Genomic DNA, 22,036 nt, shown 5'->3' with positions numbered 1-22,036 from the left:
GCCACCCAGGCGCCCTAGAATGATGTTGTTTCAAAGAACACTTCTATATGGTCCATATAATTTTATTTTCCAGATTAGTCATTCTTTATCAAGAACCCTAAGAAGCCAAACTTAGGGGCATACCAGGAACCAGGCCCTACACGTGTGGGTTTGGGAAAGCCTCACCACAGCTCCATGAGATGGGTACTCTCATCCCAGTTTTGCAGATGGCAAACCAAGTCTCAGAAAAGTTAAGTGTCTGGTCCCAGATCCCAAGCACTGAATGACAGAGAAGGACACAGCACACACACACCTACCTACCTCCCAGGACTGAACACTCTCTAGTGAATATTTAAAAACCCAAACTAAAAAAAAAAAAAAAATTTCAAATGACTTCTGGAGATGGCTTACCAGCTCCCAAAATCAGTTAGGGTGAGTCTCTTCTCCCAGGCTGGGCCAGTCTCCTGTCACCCTGGATTACACTCGATTCTCACAAACACGTGTATCACCAATGGGTGGATTTCTCGAAAACACTAACACCTTTTTCAGACAGTTCCTCTGGCTGATGGTTTCCTGGACCCTTTTGGAAGACGTGCACCATTACCTACTGTCTGATCATTAACGCTTCACAGATGTCTACAGCTGCTGCCTCCGCACGTTCCTGACCGGTGTCACGTAACGAGCTTCTAATCCTTCCACTTTGTTGGCTAGGAGTTAGACATGTAATCAGGGGCAATCCTGAGACATCTTCCACGGAAGTCATACACACCGTCCATTCCTACCTCGACGGCACAAAAACTTCAAGAAGCCTTTCATGTAAGTGGAAGATGATTAAAGCAGAAGGTCACGGTATTCCAAATAGGAATTAAAAAAAGAAAAGTTTGGGGAAAACATCACCCACATGTTCACTGATGAATGCTAAGAAAAGCAGACTCCCTTTTTCACAGCAGAAGTAGCCAATTCAGGGATGCCTGGGTGGCTCAGTGGGTTAAAGCCTCTGCCTTTGGCTCAGGTCATGATCCTAGGATCCTTGGATCGAGCCCCGTATTGGGCTCTCTGCTCAGCAGGGAGCCTGCTTCCCACCCCTCCGCCCCCACCTGCCTCTTTGCCTACTTGTGATCTCTGTCAAATAAATAAATAATCTTTAAAGCAGTAGCCAATTCACATAAACCTTCTCCCACACTGATTTATAAGATGGCCTGGATGAAACTGAACAATTCACCATGGGTTTACACCAATGACACAAGTACGTGGCTTCCAAAGGTGTGGGGGAGACCTTGGGTCTGACCTGTAATGTTGCAAGCAGACAAATCGTGACGGTAAAGCAAGATCCAGATCCAAAGGATCTGGAGAAAACAAAGGCTCCATTGATCCAAGAATTTCATCTAAAACGGGGCCGTGCAGCCTTCTGCCTTATGGGAGGCTTGAGGAAAAGACGAACACAACGCTTACCCATAAAGCAAAGCACTTGGCTCACTTCTTTCCTGGGTTCCCGACGCCCTGTTCCAGATATGAACAAACACGGAAGGCTCTCCAACCTCTGCTTGTCCTGTGCAACTCAAGGGCAGCTCCTTCTTAGGGCTACCAGCCTCTGCGGGGCCACCACAGCCACGACATAGTACAACAGAGTCCTGCACCAATGACCGGCCCCCCGGCACTCCCAACACATTGCCAAAGCTTTTGTGTGCTTTCATGACGACACGTTACCAACCTGTGACACGTTTGCAAATCTAGCCCAGGATCAGTCTTAAAGCTCCTCCCTTCTGGCTGTCAGCAAGCTAAGCAGAGAGATGTCTAAAAACGAGGGCCTTCTGGCTTCAATATCTAAGACCTACAACAGATTACCTTGCCAGTCGGTGGCGGGCAAAGGACCATGGAAGACAGACGAGACTATGAGCTTCAACGGCTTCACCTGCTAAATGCGAGTACCACTAGTACCTACCTTGCTGTACTGTTTTAAAGGGCCACCCGCAGAAGTGGCTGAAAAGAAAGGAGCATGGCTCCCGAGCTACATCAAGAAAGACACCATCCCCTTCCTCTTACACAGCATTTAGTTCCAGAGCGCACGAGAACCAAACGTTCCTATGCAGAATTAAAACACATGCTTCCAAGCTGGTCGCCTGGAAAAAGAGTGTGAAAATCAAATCAGGGCCAGGCCACTTCTTTTTGGTTCTTCTGGGCTAGACGGAAGTAAGTGATCTGTAGGAGTGAAAACTACTCCTCCATCAACACACACGTCTCCTTAGAGCTGGTGTCTCTCTCGCCACCAAGACAGTTTCATAGGCTCAAATCTTTCTCGTCCACCTTACCTGAATGCTCGGGTCTCTCGTCTCAAGAAACTCGGGGGCGGGCGAGTAAGGAGCTGACATGCAACAAGCAGAAAGAATGAAAGGAAGGGAAGCAGCAACTTCCAGATCCAAGAATCTCGCAACCAGGAACTACTAAGCCCCAACAGTGGGTGCGGTCGTGCCGACCACCTCCAGCGCCCACAAACACAACCACTAGAGGCAACCACCAGTCTCCACTGAGCAGTTACACCACGGTGGGCTCGGACCTCGGACGTCAAGGCTAAAACGCATTAAGGTGTTGTTCTAAGGATTCTATGCCAAGATCTCACTAGATCTGAAAACACACTCCTGGAAGGTCACAACTAGCGTTCCTATCAGATGTGGAGACGGTGCCCCAGGGAGTGTTACCTGCACGAGCGTGCTGAAGCAGGGGTTCAAAGACAGGTCCCCCCAACCCCAAAGCTGGCGTGCCCAAGCACCTCCCCGGGCTGTTTGGCAGTCACACACCTGCCGCCCCCGTGCTCTGTGTCCTAAGGACTCCTGCCACCTCCCGGTTCCCCAGTCTCCAAAGGAAGAGGAGCGGTCATTCCGCATCCCCTTTGGCCAGCTGGTGGCAAGGGAGGATGGCGATCTTGTCGCACTCCAGGTGAGGATACAGGTTTGGCGGGGCGGGGGGGGGGGTCTGCATTCAAATCCTGGGTGCATCAGATTCCAGCTGTGTGACCCTGGACAAGTTACCAAACTGTCCTGGGCCTCAGGTTTCCCATGCTATGACTAGAGGGGTAGTACCGGCACATCTGCAGGATCAAGTTTGGGGATTCTGTATACAGCACTTAGCACATACGTGGGATGTAGTCACTGCTCCAGAAACTTTATAGGTTAAGTCAACAGAGAAGAGGAAGGGGGAAAAAATAAAAGGATATCATTTAAAATTTGAAAATCAAGGGCTCTCTGGTCTTCTGCCAACCTCTAGAGAACACAATCCTGGATTTTGGGCTCCTCGGGCATGGTGGTGGCTGTGAGCACCGGGGAGGGCTCTGCCTGCACAGCCCCATGGCCTCCCTGTCCCTTTGAAGGAGGGCTGGCCCAGGCTTGATGCTAATTCAGCACAGACCTCCATGACGTGGCAACCCAAGGATGGCTTAGAGGACAGTTCTTTATGAACCCGAAGGCTCGATTTCTCAGAACAAGGTCTTCCCATCCCATGGTAAAGGCTGTTCCTCATCCAGATGTTAAAATCCACCACGAGCTTTCCTGAAAAGTAAAGAGTCTTGAGGCACCTGGATGGCTCAGTCGGTTGCGCGTCTGCCTTCAGCTCAGGTCATGATCTCAGGGTCCTGGGATCGAGTCCCGCATTGAGCTCTCTGCTCAGTGGGGAACCTGCTTCTCCCTCTGTCCCTGCTGCTGGTGTCTCTTTCACTATCTCTCTCTCAAATAAATAAATAAAATCTTAAAAAAAAAAAAAAGGTAAAGAGTCTTATCATAAGAGCCCTAAAGTCATAAAGTCAGTAAGGGCTTCATGAATACAAGAAATGTCACTGTGGGGGCGCCTGGGTGGCTTAGTCGTTAAGTGTCTGCCTTCGGCTCAGGTCATGGTCCTGGGGTCCTGGGATGGAGCCCCACACTGGACTCCCTGCTTGGCGGGAAGCCTGCTTCTCCCTCTCCCTGCTGCTCCCCCTGCTTGTGATCTGTCAAATAAATAAAGAAAGAAAGAAAGAAGGGAAGAAAAGAAATATCACTGTGGCTCAGGCCAAAGGCCCTCACATCCCGCTTCTCAGAGCAGGGTAGGGAGCAAGCTGAGGACAGGTGCTGACCAACTCAGGGGCTGGGGTGCAGCTCCCCTCCCCACCTCTAGTCGGTGCTGGCCCCTTCCTCACCTGCAGATAAAGAAGACAGTCACAGCCCAAGGCATGCCCCCGAGGTCCAGGAGGCACACCTTCCTAAACAAGGTTTCCACTGGGGAGCTCACTAATTCTAATAAAATAAACGGTAACATCAGTCGCTGCCTGTCCCTTCCACTCGGGCTCATGGAAACCTGGCACGGACGGGCAAGCTCCACCACTGCAGAAGTGATTAGGAACTGAACCCAACGGGCAGGGGAACACCCTTCCCACCAGCCGAGGGAAGCTGAGGAACAGTTCACCAGGGGCCCAGCAAAGCAAGCTGAAAACGCCCTGGTGCGAGAGCTTCAACAAAACAGAAAGCGTCTTCGCTTTAGTTGCCAATTTTTTCTTCTCAAGAAAGAGGAGCCCAATGCTGAGTTTGAATTCAGAACCCTGAGATGGAGACCTGAGCTGAGACCAAGAGTCAGATGCTTAACCGCTGGAGCCGCCCGGGCGCCCCTCGTTTGCCAACTGTCTTGCACTTAGCTCCCCAGTTGTGCGCCCACAACCAACGGAAGGCACCGCAGGAGAGCGTGGAAAAGCAGAGGGGGCTGTTCTGCGAGTTCTCTCCGCTCTAACGTGAAGGTGCAAATCCATTCACTCTCCCCTCCTGACCCTGGAATCCCAGAAGAACGGCCGTGTTGGACGGCCCACGGAGGCTCAGCTCCCCGGCTGTGCCCCAGACGGCAGCGCGGGCCCAGCCGTCCTGGTATTGTTCTTACCTCCTGCCGCCGCCTTCATCAGGGGAGGGGAACGGGCACATGGTTCCGAGGTCACGCTCCTCACTTAAAGGATCGTGGGAATGCTTATGGAAACACTTGTTACAGCTCTGCCAGCTGGAATCCCTGCTTCCTAAGAGGTTTCTGGAAAGCTCGGGAGTGCAGGATCGGACACGGGAGGAAGGCAAGCGCCGGGAGGCAGATGTTCCGTGTTATCACAAAACAAACAGCAACGATTCAAACTGTCCACTTTAACTACGTGCCAACTAGCGTACTTCAATTACTCCTCAATCAGGTTGGGAGAAAAGAATAAAAAATGGAGAGCCGGCCGTGTTTCTACCACCTCAAAAGTACCCTGGTGCCTGACAGCCGCGGGAAAGCAGGTTTGAATGAGAAAATTCAATTAGGAAGTAAGATTGAGGAAACCCAGAGCATGCTGAGTGAAGAGAGACCTTCTCAGGCGTCTCAGTGCCGAGTGGCCCCCCCAAGTCTTCTGGAAAAGTGACCATCAACGCTTCCCACGGCTCTCCGGGGAGCTGAAGGCCAGAGAGTGCACAGGACGCACCCAAGCTTATGTACGCAGCAAGGACCAGACCCAGAGCTGTGCCCCCTTTTCCACTTTCCTGTGTCCTTGGCTATAGCGAGATTCAGCACAAGAAGGGCCACATAAGACGTCAGCTCTCAAGCACAGCATGTTGCTCAGAGAAGGTGGTAACACGGATGTCTGCCCAACTCCCCACCAAAAGGTGACAGGTCCTCAGCAGCCTTCAAGGTCGTTAGCAAGAACTGCCCACTCGCTTTCTCACCGTCTCCCTTTTAGCCAACCGCAAGCCGGTGGTCAACACTGGGGTCTCCCCCAACTGGGGAAAACAGCTTAGCTGATTCTCAGAGGAAGATTAAATGTCGAGCAAGGGGGCAGGGGTCGAAACCGCTTCTCATGAAGGACAGGAAACCGATGGCCTCCGCAGCCAGGAAGACTTCTCCAGGGACGTAAAAATCAGCAGTTTCTGCCCAAGACCACCCAAGTCCAAAGAGACAGGGGACACGGTGGCACATCCCAGGTAAGAAGGTCCTGTGGGAAAGAGGTCTTCTGGCCTGGAGGTAGGGCATCGGAGTGGGAAACAACACGTCTCCTGGAAGGGATCCCCAAAACTCCCACATGGGAGAAGTGAGATAAAGCAAGAAACCGCCCCACTGCAAAGGAATAAAAGTTATGAGACTAACCTTATATGAGACGGCCATGTGCCGAAACTACCCACATCTGTATTCATGTGGGAAGAGATGGCATCAGCCAGTGAAAGTCTTTGAGTTCAAGATCTGTCGATCTTAAAGAATCCAGAAGGTCAGAGTTTTAGTGCGCCGAGAGCCCCCCACCCCCCACCCTCGCCAAGCCCCCTCGGCTCTGGGCCCCGCAGCTCCTGCCGGATGGTCCAGAGCAGCCTGTTTGCACACAGCTGCTCTTCCGCCTGAAACTTCTACCCACCTGCGGGACTGCGCGCCACCCCCAGGACAGGCCCGAGTCATGCCAGGTCCGGGCCACACGACGTCCCTCCAGATGCCTGAAGCCGGCCCTCACAGTCCTGCGTCCTCGCCCACAGAGCAGCCCGCCCCCTCCATCCAGCGCCCCCAGGGTCGGCGGCACTGATGCGGAGTGCGTACTGTACCCCACTCGCTCCAGATCTTAAGTCCCGCTAGACGCAGCACCTGGCGCGGCTGCACTGCGTTGCTCGCTGGCTGGCTGAGGGGGTCAAGGTCTCACCACAAACGCTTCAGCAGCGTCCCCAGCTGCTGTCACAGCCTGGGCCAGCCAGGAGAGAGCACGACAGGCCCTGGTAGGGGTGGCTCCCAACTGTCCCCACAGCTGAAGTAAAAACCACCCGTTACTGACAAGTCCAATAAGCCGCTTCGGAAGTACTTGGAGGTACAATCATCCACGAAACGCTTTAATAAAGGATGGTTTGTCATGACTACGTCTTAGACAGAGAGGCTGGGAGAGACGATGTAAAAATAATTTGCTCTTTTATGTACACGGTGCACTTCTCCTGAAATCCAACCCTGGCCGCTCAGTCCAACCGCCCTCGCAGTGAAGGGCAAACGCCAGCCCAGCCCAGAGCCGGCTGTCCTGGATGGCGACCACTGGATCCAAGCTGCCGCGGGGCCAGGACGTGTGGCTCTTACACCAACGAACACTGTACGGAGGAAAAGTCCACAGACATCCAGGCTGCAGTCCCCTCGGCAAAGGGACTCAGAACGAACGTCCCAACAGGTGTTACTGCGCCCAACTCTACTCTGGGTCCCCCTTACACGACCATTCTTACAGGCTATTACATTAAAAACTATGCTTTCAAAGAAGAGCTAATGAATTTTAAAAATATACGTAACATAAAATAAGCAGGTTTGGAAACTCTAGAAGACTGAATCCCAGGTACTTCGCCATGCACTTTCTCGGTTTCCTGCGGCCGTGTCCCCCCTCCCCCACATTCAGAGGGCAGGGACACCCGGCACACAGGAGTTCATCTGCCTGGGGACTTTTCTTGGAAGTAGAGGGCGTATAGGAGGTGCACCCGGAAGCACTCCACTTCCTGTGGGGCTCGGTTTTGTCACCCTGCCAGCCCAGGGAGAGGCAGGGTTCAAGGCAGAAGCGGAAGGCTCTGTGCACCCAGCGAGAGTGGGGTGCAGCCCAGTCATTTTAATTCCTTTTGGTGGGCACCCATCACGTGTCTACAGAACACCGGCTGGAGGGCGGTGATGAGTGTGTGCACCCCTCCTGACCCCACACATCAGAACTCAGAACTGCAGAACTACTGACTTCAGACTCTCCCCAGGCTCCAAAGAGTCAGACGCAGTGGAGATCCGGGTGCGGGGTGGCTTGACGGGGGCCCCAGAGCAGAACGCAAAGGAGGTGGCGGCCTCCCATGTAAGAGCACAAGCAAGGCGTGCACAAGGGCCCTCTAAAACCATCACAGTGGCTCTCTCCACATGGGGCCCCCTGGGGAGGGGGGTGGGGTTTATTATCTTTGTAAACTCCGTGGTGATTTGCAATTACAAGGGGCATGCATTTTATCACCAAAAAAGCTAGACTTTATTTTTTAAACATTCTTTTTTTTTTTAAAGATTTTATTTATTTATTTGACAGACAGAGATCACAAGTAGACAGAGAGGCAGGCAGAGAGAGAGAGAGAAGGAAGCAAGCTTTCTGCTGAGCAGAGAGCCTGATGCGGGGCTCCATCCCAGGACCCTGGGATCATGACCTGAGCTGAAGGCAGAGGCTTCAACCCACTGAGCCATCCAAGCGCCCCAAGTTTATTTTTTTTAAGATACTATTTATTAGTGAGAGAGGGAGAGGGGGAGAGAGAGAGAGAGAACACGCATGCCCACGCACAAGCAGGGGCAGCTGCAGGCACAGAGAGAAGCAGGCTCCCCGCTGAGTAAGGAGCCTGATCCCAGGACCCTGGATCATGACCTGAGCCGAAGGCAGATGCTTAACCAACTGAGTCACCCAGGCATCCCAAAAGGTAGAGTTTTTAAATTTAAAAAAAAAAGGGGGGGGGTTTAAACTGACAATTTAAAAAAAAAAAAAAAAGCCAGCAATCATTCACTCTTTGCTCAGACTTCAGTACAGAGTGTAGGAAAATTTTGTTCTCAGAATGGTTGCCCAGATTGCTCATTAAACCAGAGGATCTGATTTGAACTAATTTAAGCTACGGGAGGGTGGAGTGGGTGGGCACAGAGGATACAACACTGGCCAGGGCGACAGGTAAGATGGAGGAGGTTCATTACATTACATGCTTGAAATTTTCCATAAGAAAAAGTGTGTGTGTGTGTGTGTGTTTTCTATCGGGCAACACCAATGTATGTTAAGCCCCAGCTGCCAACTAAGCCAGGCTCTTGCAGGCTTCAAGGCCTGCTGACAGGGTATCAGGCAACCTTCTCCCACTTGCATTTAGGCCAGGGACGCGCCCCCTCCCCCGAGGAAGGAGCAAGAGGAGCCCAGACGCCTGAAGGACTGAAAGGGCACTAATAAGTGTCTTTTTATAAGACGAGTACATCTTACTTTTATAACAGGGTTTTTTAAAAGTCGATTCCTTATTTTAAAATAAACAGGACACGGTATAACAGAACTTCATCAATATCACCTGACTCAGGGTGGGAGAGAGATAGAAGGTGGCCAGCGGCAATTTCGGGTCTGTGGCTCCTTTAAAAGCTTTAGGAGGCCCAAATTCAAACAAGAACTCTGATGTGAGTCTGAGTGGTAGAGAGAGGCTGGGTCACCAGTGACCAAGATCATGCAGCCCAGATGCAGGGGCTGCCGTGTGGGTGTCCCTTGTTAAGACACCAGTCTCTCTGGGGCACTCAGAGTGCCACCCCTCAACGAGGACCCTCTACCCAGGGAAACTGTGCATAAGATAGCTGGTGGGTTCACAGACCCCTCCCATCCCCAAACATCCCAGATTCTGCCTCTCCCAGAGTCTGCATGCTCCCAGAACTGCCCTCACAGATGGTTTCCATGCGCTGCCACCAACACCAGCCCTGGGCAACTCTGGCTTGAATAGGCCAAAATCTCTTTGGACTGACCCCCTTAAAACAACTAAGATATTTTCTCACCTATATACACAAACAAACCTTTGCTGAAAACTAAAGACGAACAAAAGGGAATTATTTACAGAAAACACTAGTGCCTCAGTCCCATCTGGATTATAAACACAAGATTTTGGTAAGATAAACTACATCTGGCTCCCAAGGGCACTGCCATCTTCAGAGGCCCTGGTTTGGCTTTTCCATTCACCCCCCCCATGGGCCATCTCGTACCCCAACCTGACGTAATCTAAACCCATCCCTAGAGCCAAATAAATAATTAGAAGGAGTAGGTGAAAAGCAGAGAAGATAGCTAGAAAGCAATTTTGCACAACAGCTGCAAACTGGGAGAAAAACAATTTGTTTTTTTGGTGCGAACCCCCTTCTCAGGGATTTTGCAATGGTCTGACACAAAGCTTTTACACATTCGTTCATTCCACGTTATTTACAGCAGCAAAAAGGAAAACGGAGACCTTAGTGCTCACTGCACTTAAATTACGGTGAATCATAAAATTAGCCACTACACGACCAAGAAGTTTGCAAGGGTGTTTTCAGTTAGGTGGGAAAAGGGATCCTGTGATGCCAGTGCGGACAACCAGAACACAAAATTTAAAATATGGGAGGTCAGTTTTAAAAATGTGCTCAGAGAAGACTTGGGAGGGAGGGGACCCACACCAAAGTAAAAGCAGCTTTATCCCTGAGGGGAGAATTCTTACGACTGTTAGTTTTTCATCCTCTTTATACCTTTTTTTTGCATCTTCCACAATTGAAATATGTCCTTTTTGCCCCTTCCCCCTCTCCTTCTGAATGTAAATGGATACAGGCTCTCTCTAAAAAATTCAAGCATTACAGAAAGCGCAATGCCCCCCTACGATCCCACCACCCAGAGGACATCGCTCCCCAAAGATAACTAACGCTAATCAAGGGGCTCCCATTTTTCCAGATGTTTTCCAACAAGCATTACTCCATGAATCCAGTAATTTCCCCAGAAGGCAATCCATATGATTCCATATATATGAAATGTCCAGAAAGGAGGAAAGATTAGTGGTTCGCCTGGGGCAGGAGGGGGGACGGGGAGTAACCACAAATGGGGGCAAGGGATCTTTCTGGGGGTGAGAGAAATGTTGTTAAACTGGATTGTGGTGACAGCTCTGCAAATCTGCTAAAAAATGCACAAGATGGAGTCGTACACTCAGACACAGGGAGATTTAGGGTATGCACACTATACCTCCGTAAAGCAGCCGCAAAACCCCGAAACTCAACAGCGGCACATCCAGAGGCACCGATGGCACCGCTGGGCTCACCGCTCCCCCCGGCCCACCTCTGCTGGGAGAGGCAGGAAAAGCCCACAGGTCCGCAACCCGCTCCTCTTGAGCGTCTGGCAAGACCCTGTGGCAGGAGCAGAGGAGGCTGGTGGCCCTCTCAGGAATCACTGGACAAACCTCTCGCACACAGAGGCCCCGCAGATGATGGGCGAGAGTTTTGGGGGGGGGGGGCGGGCGCGCGAGAGGTCATCTCCCTGTGCACAGGGCGCAGCGAAGAACCGGCCCCGAGAAGCCATTCAGGAGGCTTGGGCCGGACCGCCCGGCTCGCCCTTACCCACGAGGGGCAGCGGCGACGGGAGTGCGGGCCCACCGGAGGTTCAGGATGTGCTGTGCATAGAAAAACCGAGAAGGCTGCTCATGTCCAACAGAGACGTGAAAGCTGCCCTGACAAGACTCCCTGGAAGTACTCGGCGAAGGTGAAGAGAGTAACGGGACAACCCGCCACGTGGAAGAGAAGGCGAGCGGAGGAGCGGACATTCCGGGAAAGGCACGAGGAATACAGAACAGACCAGCAAGCTGGGTGCCAGAGAGGGTGGAAATGGGAACTAGTCTCTTAGAAAGTACTTGGCAATTCTGTGTCAGAAGCTTTTAAAGTGTCTGTCCCCTTCTAGGAAAATCTACCCTAAAGAAATCACTCAAATCACGCACAAAGATGCCCACGAGTTAGGGTGCAAAAAACTGGAAATACCCTCCCAACGATGGGAAAATGATCAAGTAGTCTGTAACCATTATAATGTTTGCAGAGAAAGTCCTTTAAAACATGGGAAAATTAAGTATTTTATGTTAAGTTAGAACAGCTGGATATAAATATTTAATCCCAACTTAGGGGAAAAAAAATGCTAAAATCCTGGAGAGAAACAGTATATGAAAATGTTAGTAGTGTTTTTCTCTGGATAGGGAAATTAAGTATTCTTTTTCTCCTTTTACCTGTTCTTCTGAACTTTCCAAATCTTTTAGAGAGGCATTCCTTCATCTCTAAAATATCCATGATCTACCTGCCAAGTGAATTTCATTAACTTTACCTGCTAGGGACTATATTGTGCAGGAACTAGGCTTTATTCCCCAGATGTAAAGTTCTAATGCTGCCTCTGCCTTCCCCAATGACAACGCCACCAATCAAAGAATGACAACGCCACCAAAGAATGACAACCACCACACTCCAGATCACCATGGGGCCCCAGGAGATGTCCCACCTCCCCCAGCCCTCACTGAGAAGAGCCTCTGCTAGGAGCATGTAAAACTTGCATCACCCTTTGAGAAATAAGGATTTTGTGGTTGTTGCTGCTTTGCCTTCAAGCGGGAGAGAAAAATACAACGAATTTAAACCTCAGCCTCCACAGGGTCACTCCACAGGCCTCGTCCTTGAGGGAGCCCGATACCGCCTACAAGGAAGCCACAAGAGCTTCGTGCCCTCCCAACAGTGTTCTGCAGACACAGCAGTCCAGCGACATGATTTTAGCTGGCAGGTTCCCTTAAGAGACATGGCCCGGGATGCCTCCCCAAGGTCAGCGGCAGAGCAGTCCAGACAGAGTTCAGCTGAGAACTGGCGGGAGAGGACACAGCTCAGGGGCCCAGGTCAACACAGCCCCAGGAGCTCACAGGCCCTCTGCTCCTCTGCTCGGTGACCACAAGCGGAGTGCTGTGCCACACTGCGAGCTGGTGCCACCTAAGCCAAGTTCAGGAAACTGTAGTTAAGGCACGAAGTTCATTTTACGGCTCAGACTTAGAGCAGGTGTGATGTTGTGCTCTGATCAGGCCGCGGTCACTTCCCAGGAGCCTTCTCCAATGCGGGGAGGAAGGGGTGAAGACGGGGCTACCAGAGGCAGCTGGGCAGGCTCCAGGCCCAGGGGGCGGGCTCACAGGGGCCTACCAGGCATGGTATGGGTGGGCTTTTCTTTTAGAGGAAGACGGCCAACCTACAACCTGAGGGGCCCTGGGGCTACAGAATGGGAAGCGGAAGAATCTCCAAGTAATCGAATAGAAAAAAAACTAGGGCTGCGGGCCCGTGGTCTCAGCAGCAAGCCGTGCGGCCAGCAGGGAACGCACGCTGGGGCAGCTCCAAAGGCGAAAGCAAACATCCAGAACACCCTTCTCTCCCGGCACTTTCTATCTCCAATGGGACTTTTCCTTCGAGAGGCAGAACTGTTACTCCTCACTGTAAATCAGTCCGAACTGGCTTATTCCCTCTTCTTCCTCCTCCCGTTAGGGTAGCAAATTAATATTTTTCTACTCTTTCTGCCCCCCAAATACGAATGTTTAGACACTGAAATGAACACATCACTTTCCACTCTGGCAACCTCCTTAACCCACAGGGCCCAGAGGTAAAAACTCCCCCCTTGTTTCCTCTCTCAACCACGAACCAAATCCCGGTGGCAATTGGGACCAAAGGACGATGCAAAGTGCTCTGCTGTCCCGAACCTCCATAAATGCTTTCTCCCTTCACTCAGCTGCGAAGGATTCGCAGGAGACATGGCCTGGAGGCCAGACCGACTTTACCCCCATGTCGGCAGCAAGTTGTCACTTGGCCAACACATTTCCTAGGGGGACTGTCTGCAGTGTCTCTCAGCTTAATCACTGGCCTCGCTCTCCAACAATCTCTCCTGCCCCTGTGCCATGTGGAGTCCATTAACTTTGCAATTCACTTTCCCGGCTCCACACCCCCCACCCCCCGGCTGACAGTTACAGTCTCCGATGGCCGCTTAGCCACCTGCTCCTCTTCTTCCGTCTGCTTTGACCTCGCGTCACCTCTCTCGGTTCGGGGTCACATCCTCTGGGCTGGCCATGGCCCGGGTGGGAGAACCCTGCCCCCGGACAGACGCTGGGTTGCAAACAAGTCCCCGAGGAGCCGAGATGCCAGGACACTCGGATGCTGCTCCAGGCCGCCCGCGGGCCCCTGCTCACCTTCCCCATCTGGCTTCCATCTGACCCGAGCAGCTGGCCAGGCGGTTCTCATTTGCAGATGAAACCCCAGCAGCTCCCCCGCCACACACACCTCCTGACCCTGGAGCTGAGGCACGGCCGACAGGCACAAAGTACGCTTCTGTGTCACTGAGCAGGACTAAAAGGCCACACTTTACAGGGCCGGAACCGGAGGTAAGAAAGCAAAGTGGGGTCTTGAGGCTTGGAAATTCTGGTGACAGCCAAGAAAAAGAAATGCCCTGGTCTGACAGGACGTGAATCAGATCTGGCCCTGGAGCCAAGGAAACGGGGAGGGGATCCTTCAGTGTCCTGCATCTGGTCTCAGATTGGAGACACCGGGACATGGGACCTTGTCCCCGGGCACGAGCTCACTCAAGCACACTCGAGATAATGAAGGCAGCAGCAAGTCTTCAATGCGAGCCATGCTGGGTCTACGCAGTGTCTTAGGAAACAGCTAAAGTCAGGTTTATAAAGGAAACCTAAGGATATATAAAAATGGGAATCATGATTTTAACCACAGTTCTACTGAAGGATTACAGTGTGCCAGACACCTTTCTAAGTGCTTAGTGTTAATTCATCCGAGCCTCCTAACAGGCCTCTAAAATAGCTTCCACTTCATGGGGCGCCTGGGTGGCTCAGTGGGTTAAGCCTCTGCCTTCGGTTCAGGTCATGATCTCAGGCTCCTGGGATCGAGCCCCACATCGTGCTCTCTGCTCAACGGAGAGCCTGCTTCCTCCTCTCTCTCCCTGCCTACTTGTGATCCCTGTCAAATAAATAAATAAAATCTTAAAAAAAAAAAAGTAAAATAGCTTCCATTTCTAATCCTGCTTCATAGACGTGAGGACCAGGTGCAGAGAAGTTATGGAGCTCATCAAGGGTCACAAAGCTGGTACGTGGCCCGGCTCCAGGAGCCAGGTTTGGAACTGCCACACTCTCCTGCCACCCAGAAGAGAACAGAATAGAAACACAACAGTACCTATTTACATATCCACCAGAACATTAAGTAACAATCACAAATGGCCAGAGAGAAGTACTCCAAAACAAATATTTTCTCTAAGTAGTGGGATTAAGGTGATTTTTGTTTTTTTAAACGTTGCTATTGTTTCTCATTTTCTACAATTTACTAAATCAGGAGGAGACCACGACTACTATCATTTTTGATCTTTCTTAAAGAAAGATCTTGTGTGTGCTAGCTAGCACTAGGGATCACCAGTAATCGTCCCCAGCAGTTCTTTAAATTTTATTTTTTTTATTTTTAAAGATGTTATTTATTTGTCAAGAGAACGAGCGTGTGCACGCACACACACACAAACAGGGAGGGGCAGAGGGAGAGGGAGAAGACACTTAACTGACTGAGCCACCCAAGCGGCCCAGTTCCCAGCAGTTACTTAAATCCCCCCCTCTACACACACAAGTCTCTTCACCTGTGCAACGGGAATGCCCCCACCCAACCTCAGAGACAGGATGAAATGAGAGCCAAGTGGAGCTCCGGGCATCAAAGTGATCACACCCTTTCCAGAAGGCCCGAAGTATCGTTCACAACAGCAGCTACTGCTTTTCGATGCCACCCCACTAGGCACGTAACACACACGGAGCCCATGCTCTCTCTCCCCGGTAGGTGAAAGGAAGAAAATGAGGTTCGGGAGCTTCCCCCTGCCACCCCGAGCCGCAGTGCCTGGAAGAGGCCGACCTACAATTGGAACCAGGTCTGCCCAACTCCGGGGCCCACGCTCCTTCCGTGATCCCCACTTCCCTTTCAGATCAAGTTCCAGGTGAAGACAGATAGGGTATCACCACGTCCCTCTTTCTCAGCTGCTCCCTTTCAACTATTTCATCTTCCTTAAAGGTCCAGGGAGGAGGGCGCGTGCCTCACACTGAAATGATTGCAAGGCGCTTCTCAGTATCTTTGTTCACACTTGAAACCTGATCCACCTGGTTCAACTATCCCCCAGCTGTCCCAAACTCAGTCCAAGTTCATGGACAGATTGATGCCGACAGTCCCGGGAGCCAGCCTCTGCCCCCTCCTCCTGCAGCCACATCTAGGAGCAATCTGTTCTCCGGAACTGACTTCAGAAGACCGCGGCGGCCACTGCAGCACCCTGGATTCTGACAAGAGCGGCCTGGCGGTTTTCCAACACACGCTCTGCCACTAGTGCCCGTCCTCCCACATGGGCCAGAGCTCAACTTCAGGGGGCTCAGGTGGGTAAGGGCTGGCTCTGCTGTGGATTACAGTCTGCGCCAGTGGAGAACAGGTGTGCGTTCACAACACGAGGCTGGAGCGCTTCCAAAGAGGTCGACAAGAAGGCATCTCGAAACAGGACCACGTTTGATGGTGCCTCCTGACTCACCAAACATGGGAACATTCTAGTGCTTCTTGACCTCCAAACAGGTTTCCGGCCAAGGTTTTAATCACAAGCACAAGGAATTCTTAGTTTTTAAAATTTTGGCAGGGGGGAGTGCTCCCCTGGTTGGTTGGGCAACTGCCTTCGGCTTCGGTCATGATCCCGGGGTCCTGGGATGGAGTCCCGCATCGGACTCTCCCGCTCTTCCGGGAGCCTGCTTCTCCATTCCCTCTGCCTGCCACTCCCCCTGCTTGTGTTCACTCTCTGTCAAATAAAGAAATAAAATCTTTTAAAAAAAAAAGTAAAAAATAAAAAAATTTCTAAAGTTCATTATATGGTCCTTTAAAGTGTGGATCTGATCTATAAAGTCCATTGTCCTCAGTACACACTTCAGGGGTGTCCCTACAGCCTCGACCGGGTGCATTCTGAAGCAGGAGGAAGATCACTTGGAGGTTTATCGAGGTTCAACTAGGTTGTTTCCACAAACAAGAAAACAGAGTCCAGAAAAAGACAAGCTGGTACAACTCTGGAAGCAAATACCCTTAAAAACTATCCTTTTATACGTCCGCAATGCCAGCTGATACCGAGGCTGGCGCTGCAAACTCCTGCTTCTGAAGGATAAAGGGGCAAGGGAAGAGAAGGGTGTCAAACGCAGACACTCACCACGTTTGTTTTGGAAAAGACCAGGCCAGAGTCCACAAAAGGTTATGAAAAGCCCCAGTGACAGCACCTCTAATATTTACCTTTGGATACTAGAAAGGGATGCTTACTATTTGTAAGAACTCTCTCTGCTAGTACATGGCTCGCTCCTGCATGCCAGGACTGCTCTGGTCCGGCGCCAAGGAGATCCTACTGGATCATCAAGTTTGCAAAGACCATCACTGCTCAATCGGTGTCACCCCGCGGCGCGGGCTCCTGTGCCCAGATCAGCTCTGCGGAGGGACTGTCAGTGCTCCTTTCATGATTGCCGGGGGTTCCTGTTTCACTTAAAGGCCTTACAGACATTTCAGTCCGGGAACTCATCAACCTCAGTGGCTGAGGTGCTTAGAAATGCCCACTGGGTTAGCACGAGTTCCTAGGGAGAAGCCACCACGAGATCCGGAGGCTGGACCATGACACAAAGAAGGGAAGCAGCGGGTGCAGAGGACAGGAAGAACAGGGAAGGGAAGACGATGGAAGAGAGGAAAGAACTTACTACCGCAGGCAGCATACAGGAAGCTTTTAAAAATGCGAGGGGGCAATCCTGTAATCAGCAAAATAGGAAAGCTTTTCTCCCCCTACTCCCAACTAACATGCGGTGGAAGGATGGAGAGGAGTATCTACACTGGATAAAATACTACTAAGACCACCTTACATGTGCACAGCACCTAAGGGCATGCAAAGTGCTCCCACCTTAGTCACCAGACCCTCCGACAAAGCTGCAACAGACGGCACCATCCCCACTCTCCAGGAGAGGACGTGGACGCTCTGGGAGGCGAGTGCTCGCTCCCCGGGACACACAGCTACTCCGTGACAAGGCTGGGACCAAAGGTGAGAACACTTCTGCACACGACAGTCTGGGAAGATGAGCAAATGACGCACCCTCCACCAGCCAGTTACTACTGCCGCCACTCCGTTAAAGGCCTCCACAGCTCTGTAGTACGAGGCCTTCCAGTACCCAAACTGAACCTCAGGGTTTGCCCCCCAAAAGCCTATCTGTTACGCAAATAACAAACACTTACTGAGCATATACTATGTGCCAGTAATAAGGCTATGAAGCATTATTACAAGTATTATTATTATTTCTCTCCATCCCCAATACCAACCCTCCCCCTCTTGCCCAAGCCAGCATGTGTCACCTGGTCTCCACAGTCATCTGACTGATGCACACTTGCCCCAGCACCCTCCCTTCTCCACACCTACGTCAGAGCAAACCTCCGATCAGCCCCATGGCCTACACTCTTCAAAGTCTCCTAGGAAGAAGACCCCCCCCCCAACTGGCAGCTAGAAGTAGAGTCCCACCCCGATCCTTGCCCCCCACCGTCTTCCTTCTGTCCCTCTACACTCGCTAAGCTCCTTCCTGCCACTGGGCTTTGCCCACTGTGGTTCCTTCCGCCTGGGCTGCTATTCCCTCAGCTCGAGCCTGGCCCCTCCTGACTCTCTGGATGCCAAGGCCCCTACTTCATCTCGAGACACTCTTTTTCACAAAATGTCACACAGATGACATGTGGAGGGGGTTTCCTATGGCTTTTACTTTGGAAAGTTACCTAAGATTACTAAGAACTACTATAAACGGTTTTGTCTACGTCATACATGCACGCCCCACCTCCGTTCCAGCCGCTGGCCCTGTGGGGTACACGGAATCATCTCGAGTGAGCAGCGGCAGGCCCGGGGATCCAGGTGGGCCGGCTGCAAATCTGCCCTCTTTACCCCAACGCCATAGCCTTCGGTCAGGAAGGAAAACAGCCCCAATTTTCCCCAAATGACTTCAGAGCGATGGCTCGAGCAGTGGAGCATGGAGACTGCGAGGCAGTGGCAGGCCGTTTTTGGCGAAGCACGTCCTCTGAGTGGATGGCGGACATGCCCCCGGCAGCTCCAGCTCAGCGGTGTGAACTGTGGACGTGAGCAGGAGCCCCAGGAACAGACAGAGCCGCGCTCCAGGAAGGCAGGCTGAGCGGCCGAGTTCTCACTGTGAATTCACGGAACTGGCCCGAAGAGGAAGGCGAACTGCAGACCAAGCAGCCAGGAAGCCCAGGGCCCACAGGGGCCGCCCAGCCGAGCCCCATGGGCCGGTGACCTGGGGCTCCGAGGGCTCCTGAGCGGTGAGCAGGCAGGGCTACCTGGGCAGAGGAGACAGGTGGCATCTAAGAAATGGCCGAAGCCAGAGCTGGGATGAATCCCAGCTAAGGAGAGGGGAGGGTGGCTAAAGCCCCCAACAGCAGCCAGCAAGTGCCCACGAGGGCACCGGGGGCCCCCAAGGGCTCATGGATCTGAGAGTTCGGTGACGGTCTGCTTCCCTTTCTATGCTCTAACTCAATGAACTTTATCAGAAGGAGGCCGATTTCTAAGCACCTCTGCGTGCCCACCGACAGGTCTGCCCAGCAGGTAATGGGAGTCCAGAGCAGCAGGAAGCCCTCCCTGCCCCCACTGGCCATGTTAGGCTGTGGCCGCTGTCTGTTGACATGTGTGGCTTACAGGACGCCCGCAGCACGTGCCCGCCTGTGTGTCATGGCCCTGCCATGCCCTCGGTCTCTTCGGCCAGGCCAGGCCACTCCTATCACCCACCTGCCACGGTGGGCCTTTGGATTTGCAATCCTGTTCTGTATACGTCGCCGAGGAGCTAGAGAAAGAGAAAACAGCCCAGATGCCCAGACGTGCCGCTCATCTTGAGGCCTTCCAAATGGGCCGGCTGCCTCCGAGGTCCAGGGACATGGTCACGTCCAGCACGGCAGAGGCTACCAGATTCTTTCTCTCCAAGTCCTGAAGAGAGCACAGTCTCAGAGCAGACTGTTCACATGAGAAAAATATAGATCAATTTCCTGCATTTTCTAGGGTTCGTAAATGAAAGGCTCATAACTTTAAGAGCAACCAAATGATCTGCTACCACGGTAAGTGTAACAAGTTGGAGAGAGAAGAGCTTCGAGAAATAAATGAAAAAGCATCTCTGAATATTGATAAAACCTCTCAAAGGAGGGTCAGCTGCGAATCCAAAGCAGGATCAGGCATTCTGTAGGAGGCTAACACCATACACGTGTACACACAACGCAACACAACACAACACACACCCCCCCCTGAAGAGGCTGTCATAGGGCACTTCTTTCCAACAACACCAGCCTCAAGATACCAGTCCTCAGTTGCCCTGAATGAAGGTGCCCTTAGTTGATACATAAATATCCAGGGCAGACCCGCATCCACTCTGCCGGCCATGACTGCGCTGCACAGAAAGGCTGTGCCAGCTTCCAGGCCCCGCCTGGCCAAGCATCAGCCCATCCAACCACCCAACATCCTTAGAGCATCTCTCTCGGATGCCCGCATGGTGACCTGGGAAGGGGAAAGGGGTAGTCTACCACAAACACAGAATTGCTCAGAGCACAGGAATCTAAAACACAACACAAAACCACCAACATCTCAAAGGGAAAAGGAATGGGGTGCTCAATCTCAGACACAACTTGGGCAAGGGACACCACTGCACAGCTCATCTCTGCTCCCCCAGGTCACAGGAGGGAGGGAGGCACTAATGAGGGTCATTACACTCACCTTAACTGGGTGCTCGGGAGGATTTCCATCCAGGAGATGGAACAATGAGCAGCATTCCAGACTATTACTTGGAGATTAGCTCAGTGGGTGTGGGGAGGGAAGAGGGGAGGTTTAAAGGGTCCCCTTTAACCCCAGAAAGGCAGGAAGTTCCAGCAGAAAGGCTGTCACTCTATCCAAGGCTTGTTGGGAGCTAAAGCACAGCAGGAAAATCAAGCAAACCAAAGGTGAATTGGAGCCCTTCGCCAAAGTAGGGGCCTTGGGATTAATGGACTCTTTAATTTTCGAATTTCCTGAGGTTTCCGGCTAATTAGGTCCCTTAGCCATACTGTAAGGTGATCAAATTTCAGCTGAGTTCACAGAACAGCTGAAGTGGAAGACGCCACTGGAATCGCCACCGGGCCCCAGGGACTGCAGACAAGGCCAGCAGTGCTTGCTTCCAGCTTGATCCGCACTAATTAGGCACTTCTAATTCCCCCAACCATGGCTCAGAGGCCGGCTCGGAGGACACCGTGTAATCCACCGTGTGCATTCGGGGAGCTCTGGTCCGACACTCCTGCTTACCGATAATTCTCTAATCCAGCAGGAGCATGCAGATGCACACGCCTCACCGGTGCGGAGAGGGGACACTGCGTGCACCACGAGCAAACACAGTCAACCCCGCTAACCCACAAATGGAAAACGCGGTATGACTCATTGCTTATGAAATCAGAAATTTAGGGACAAAAACACCCAAGGCTGGCAAGGATGCAATACAGGGACCCTCGTGCTGTTGGTGGTATCGTGACTCGGCCGACCCCTTGCGAAGACAACCTGGCAGTGTCTGTCAGGGGCTGGAAAAGTGTTCCCACTCGGGATACACGAATATTACCCCTGGGGGGCCATCCTACACAAGAATCCAAATCCAAGGAAAACTGCAGAAGGGACCAGATGGACACTGGGGAGATTAGGGACATGTCCATCTGCTCTGCTCTAAGGAGCCATTAAGGAAGGATAGCTGTGAAGACTTCCTGCTCTCGGGGGAAAAGTCTTCGGTGATCGAAGTTGTTTTTAAAGCACTTCACTTTTCAGAGCAGTTTCAGAGTCACAGCAAAACTGAAGAGAAGGCAGGACTTCCCACCTATCTCACGCACAGCCTCTCCCCTTACCAACACCCCCAGCAGAGCGGTGCGCTGGTTCTAAGTGATGAACCTGCACCGAGACATCGTTCTCACCCCAAGTCCACAGTTCACCACCAGGCATGCACCACACAGAGCACGTCCACTGCCCTGCAAAGCCTCTGGGCTCCGCCTGTCTCGGCCCTTCCTCTCCCCCAACTCCTGACAACCACTGGCGTTTTTCCTGTCTCCACAGTGTGCCTTTTCCAGAAGGTCCTACTGTTGGAATCGCGCAGAACATAAGCCTCTTCAGACTGGCTTCTCCCAGGAACACGTGCCTTGTAGGGCTGCCGTGTCTGTTCCTGGCTAGACAGCTTCTCTCTTTAGTGCTGAATAGGGTCCCGCTGGGATGGTCCACAGTCTGGGTACCCGCTCACCTTCTGAGGGACATCTTGTGGCTTCTAAGTTTCAGCAATCATGATTAAAAGCTGCTCTGAACACCCACGCGCAGGTTTCTGTGTGGACCTAATTTTTCAACCCTTCTGGGTAAATACCAAGGAGAGCGGTTGCTGGAATGAATGTTTAATTTTGTAAAAACCCACTGAACGCCTTCAAAGGGCTGTACCATTTGCATTCGCACCAGCAAGTTCCTGCGGCTCCACGTCCTCGCCAGTGT

At 52.1% G+C, this 22,036-nt stretch overlaps 1 protein-coding gene across 3 annotated transcripts in view; it reads right to left on the bottom strand.

The window, feature by feature from the left end:
• Positions 1-22,036, bottom strand: part of CAPZB (capping actin protein of muscle Z-line subunit beta) — a 127,654-nt gene that overhangs the window by 79,665 nt on the left and 25,953 nt on the right. For 2 of the 3 annotated variants that reach the window (XM_045999081.1, XM_045999086.1), the window contains exon 1: positions 6,094-6,126. The exons of the other annotated variant lie outside the window; for it this stretch is intronic. In XM_045999081.1, the coding sequence (XP_045855037.1) occupies positions 6,094-6,111 (18 nt within the window). In that variant the 5' untranslated portion in view covers positions 6,112-6,126. Of the gene's footprint in view, positions 1-6,093; positions 6,127-22,036 lie in introns of those variants that run through there. 3 annotated transcript variants of the gene reach the window in all.

The sequence above is a fragment of the Meles meles genome, chromosome 1 (assembly GCF_922984935.1).
Source record: "Meles meles chromosome 1, mMelMel3.1 paternal haplotype, whole genome shotgun sequence".
Classification (NCBI taxonomy): domain Eukaryota; kingdom Metazoa; phylum Chordata; class Mammalia; order Carnivora; family Mustelidae; genus Meles; species Meles meles.
The sequence above is the reverse complement of the archived record's forward strand: the minus strand, read 5'-3'. Positions and strand labels throughout refer to the sequence as shown.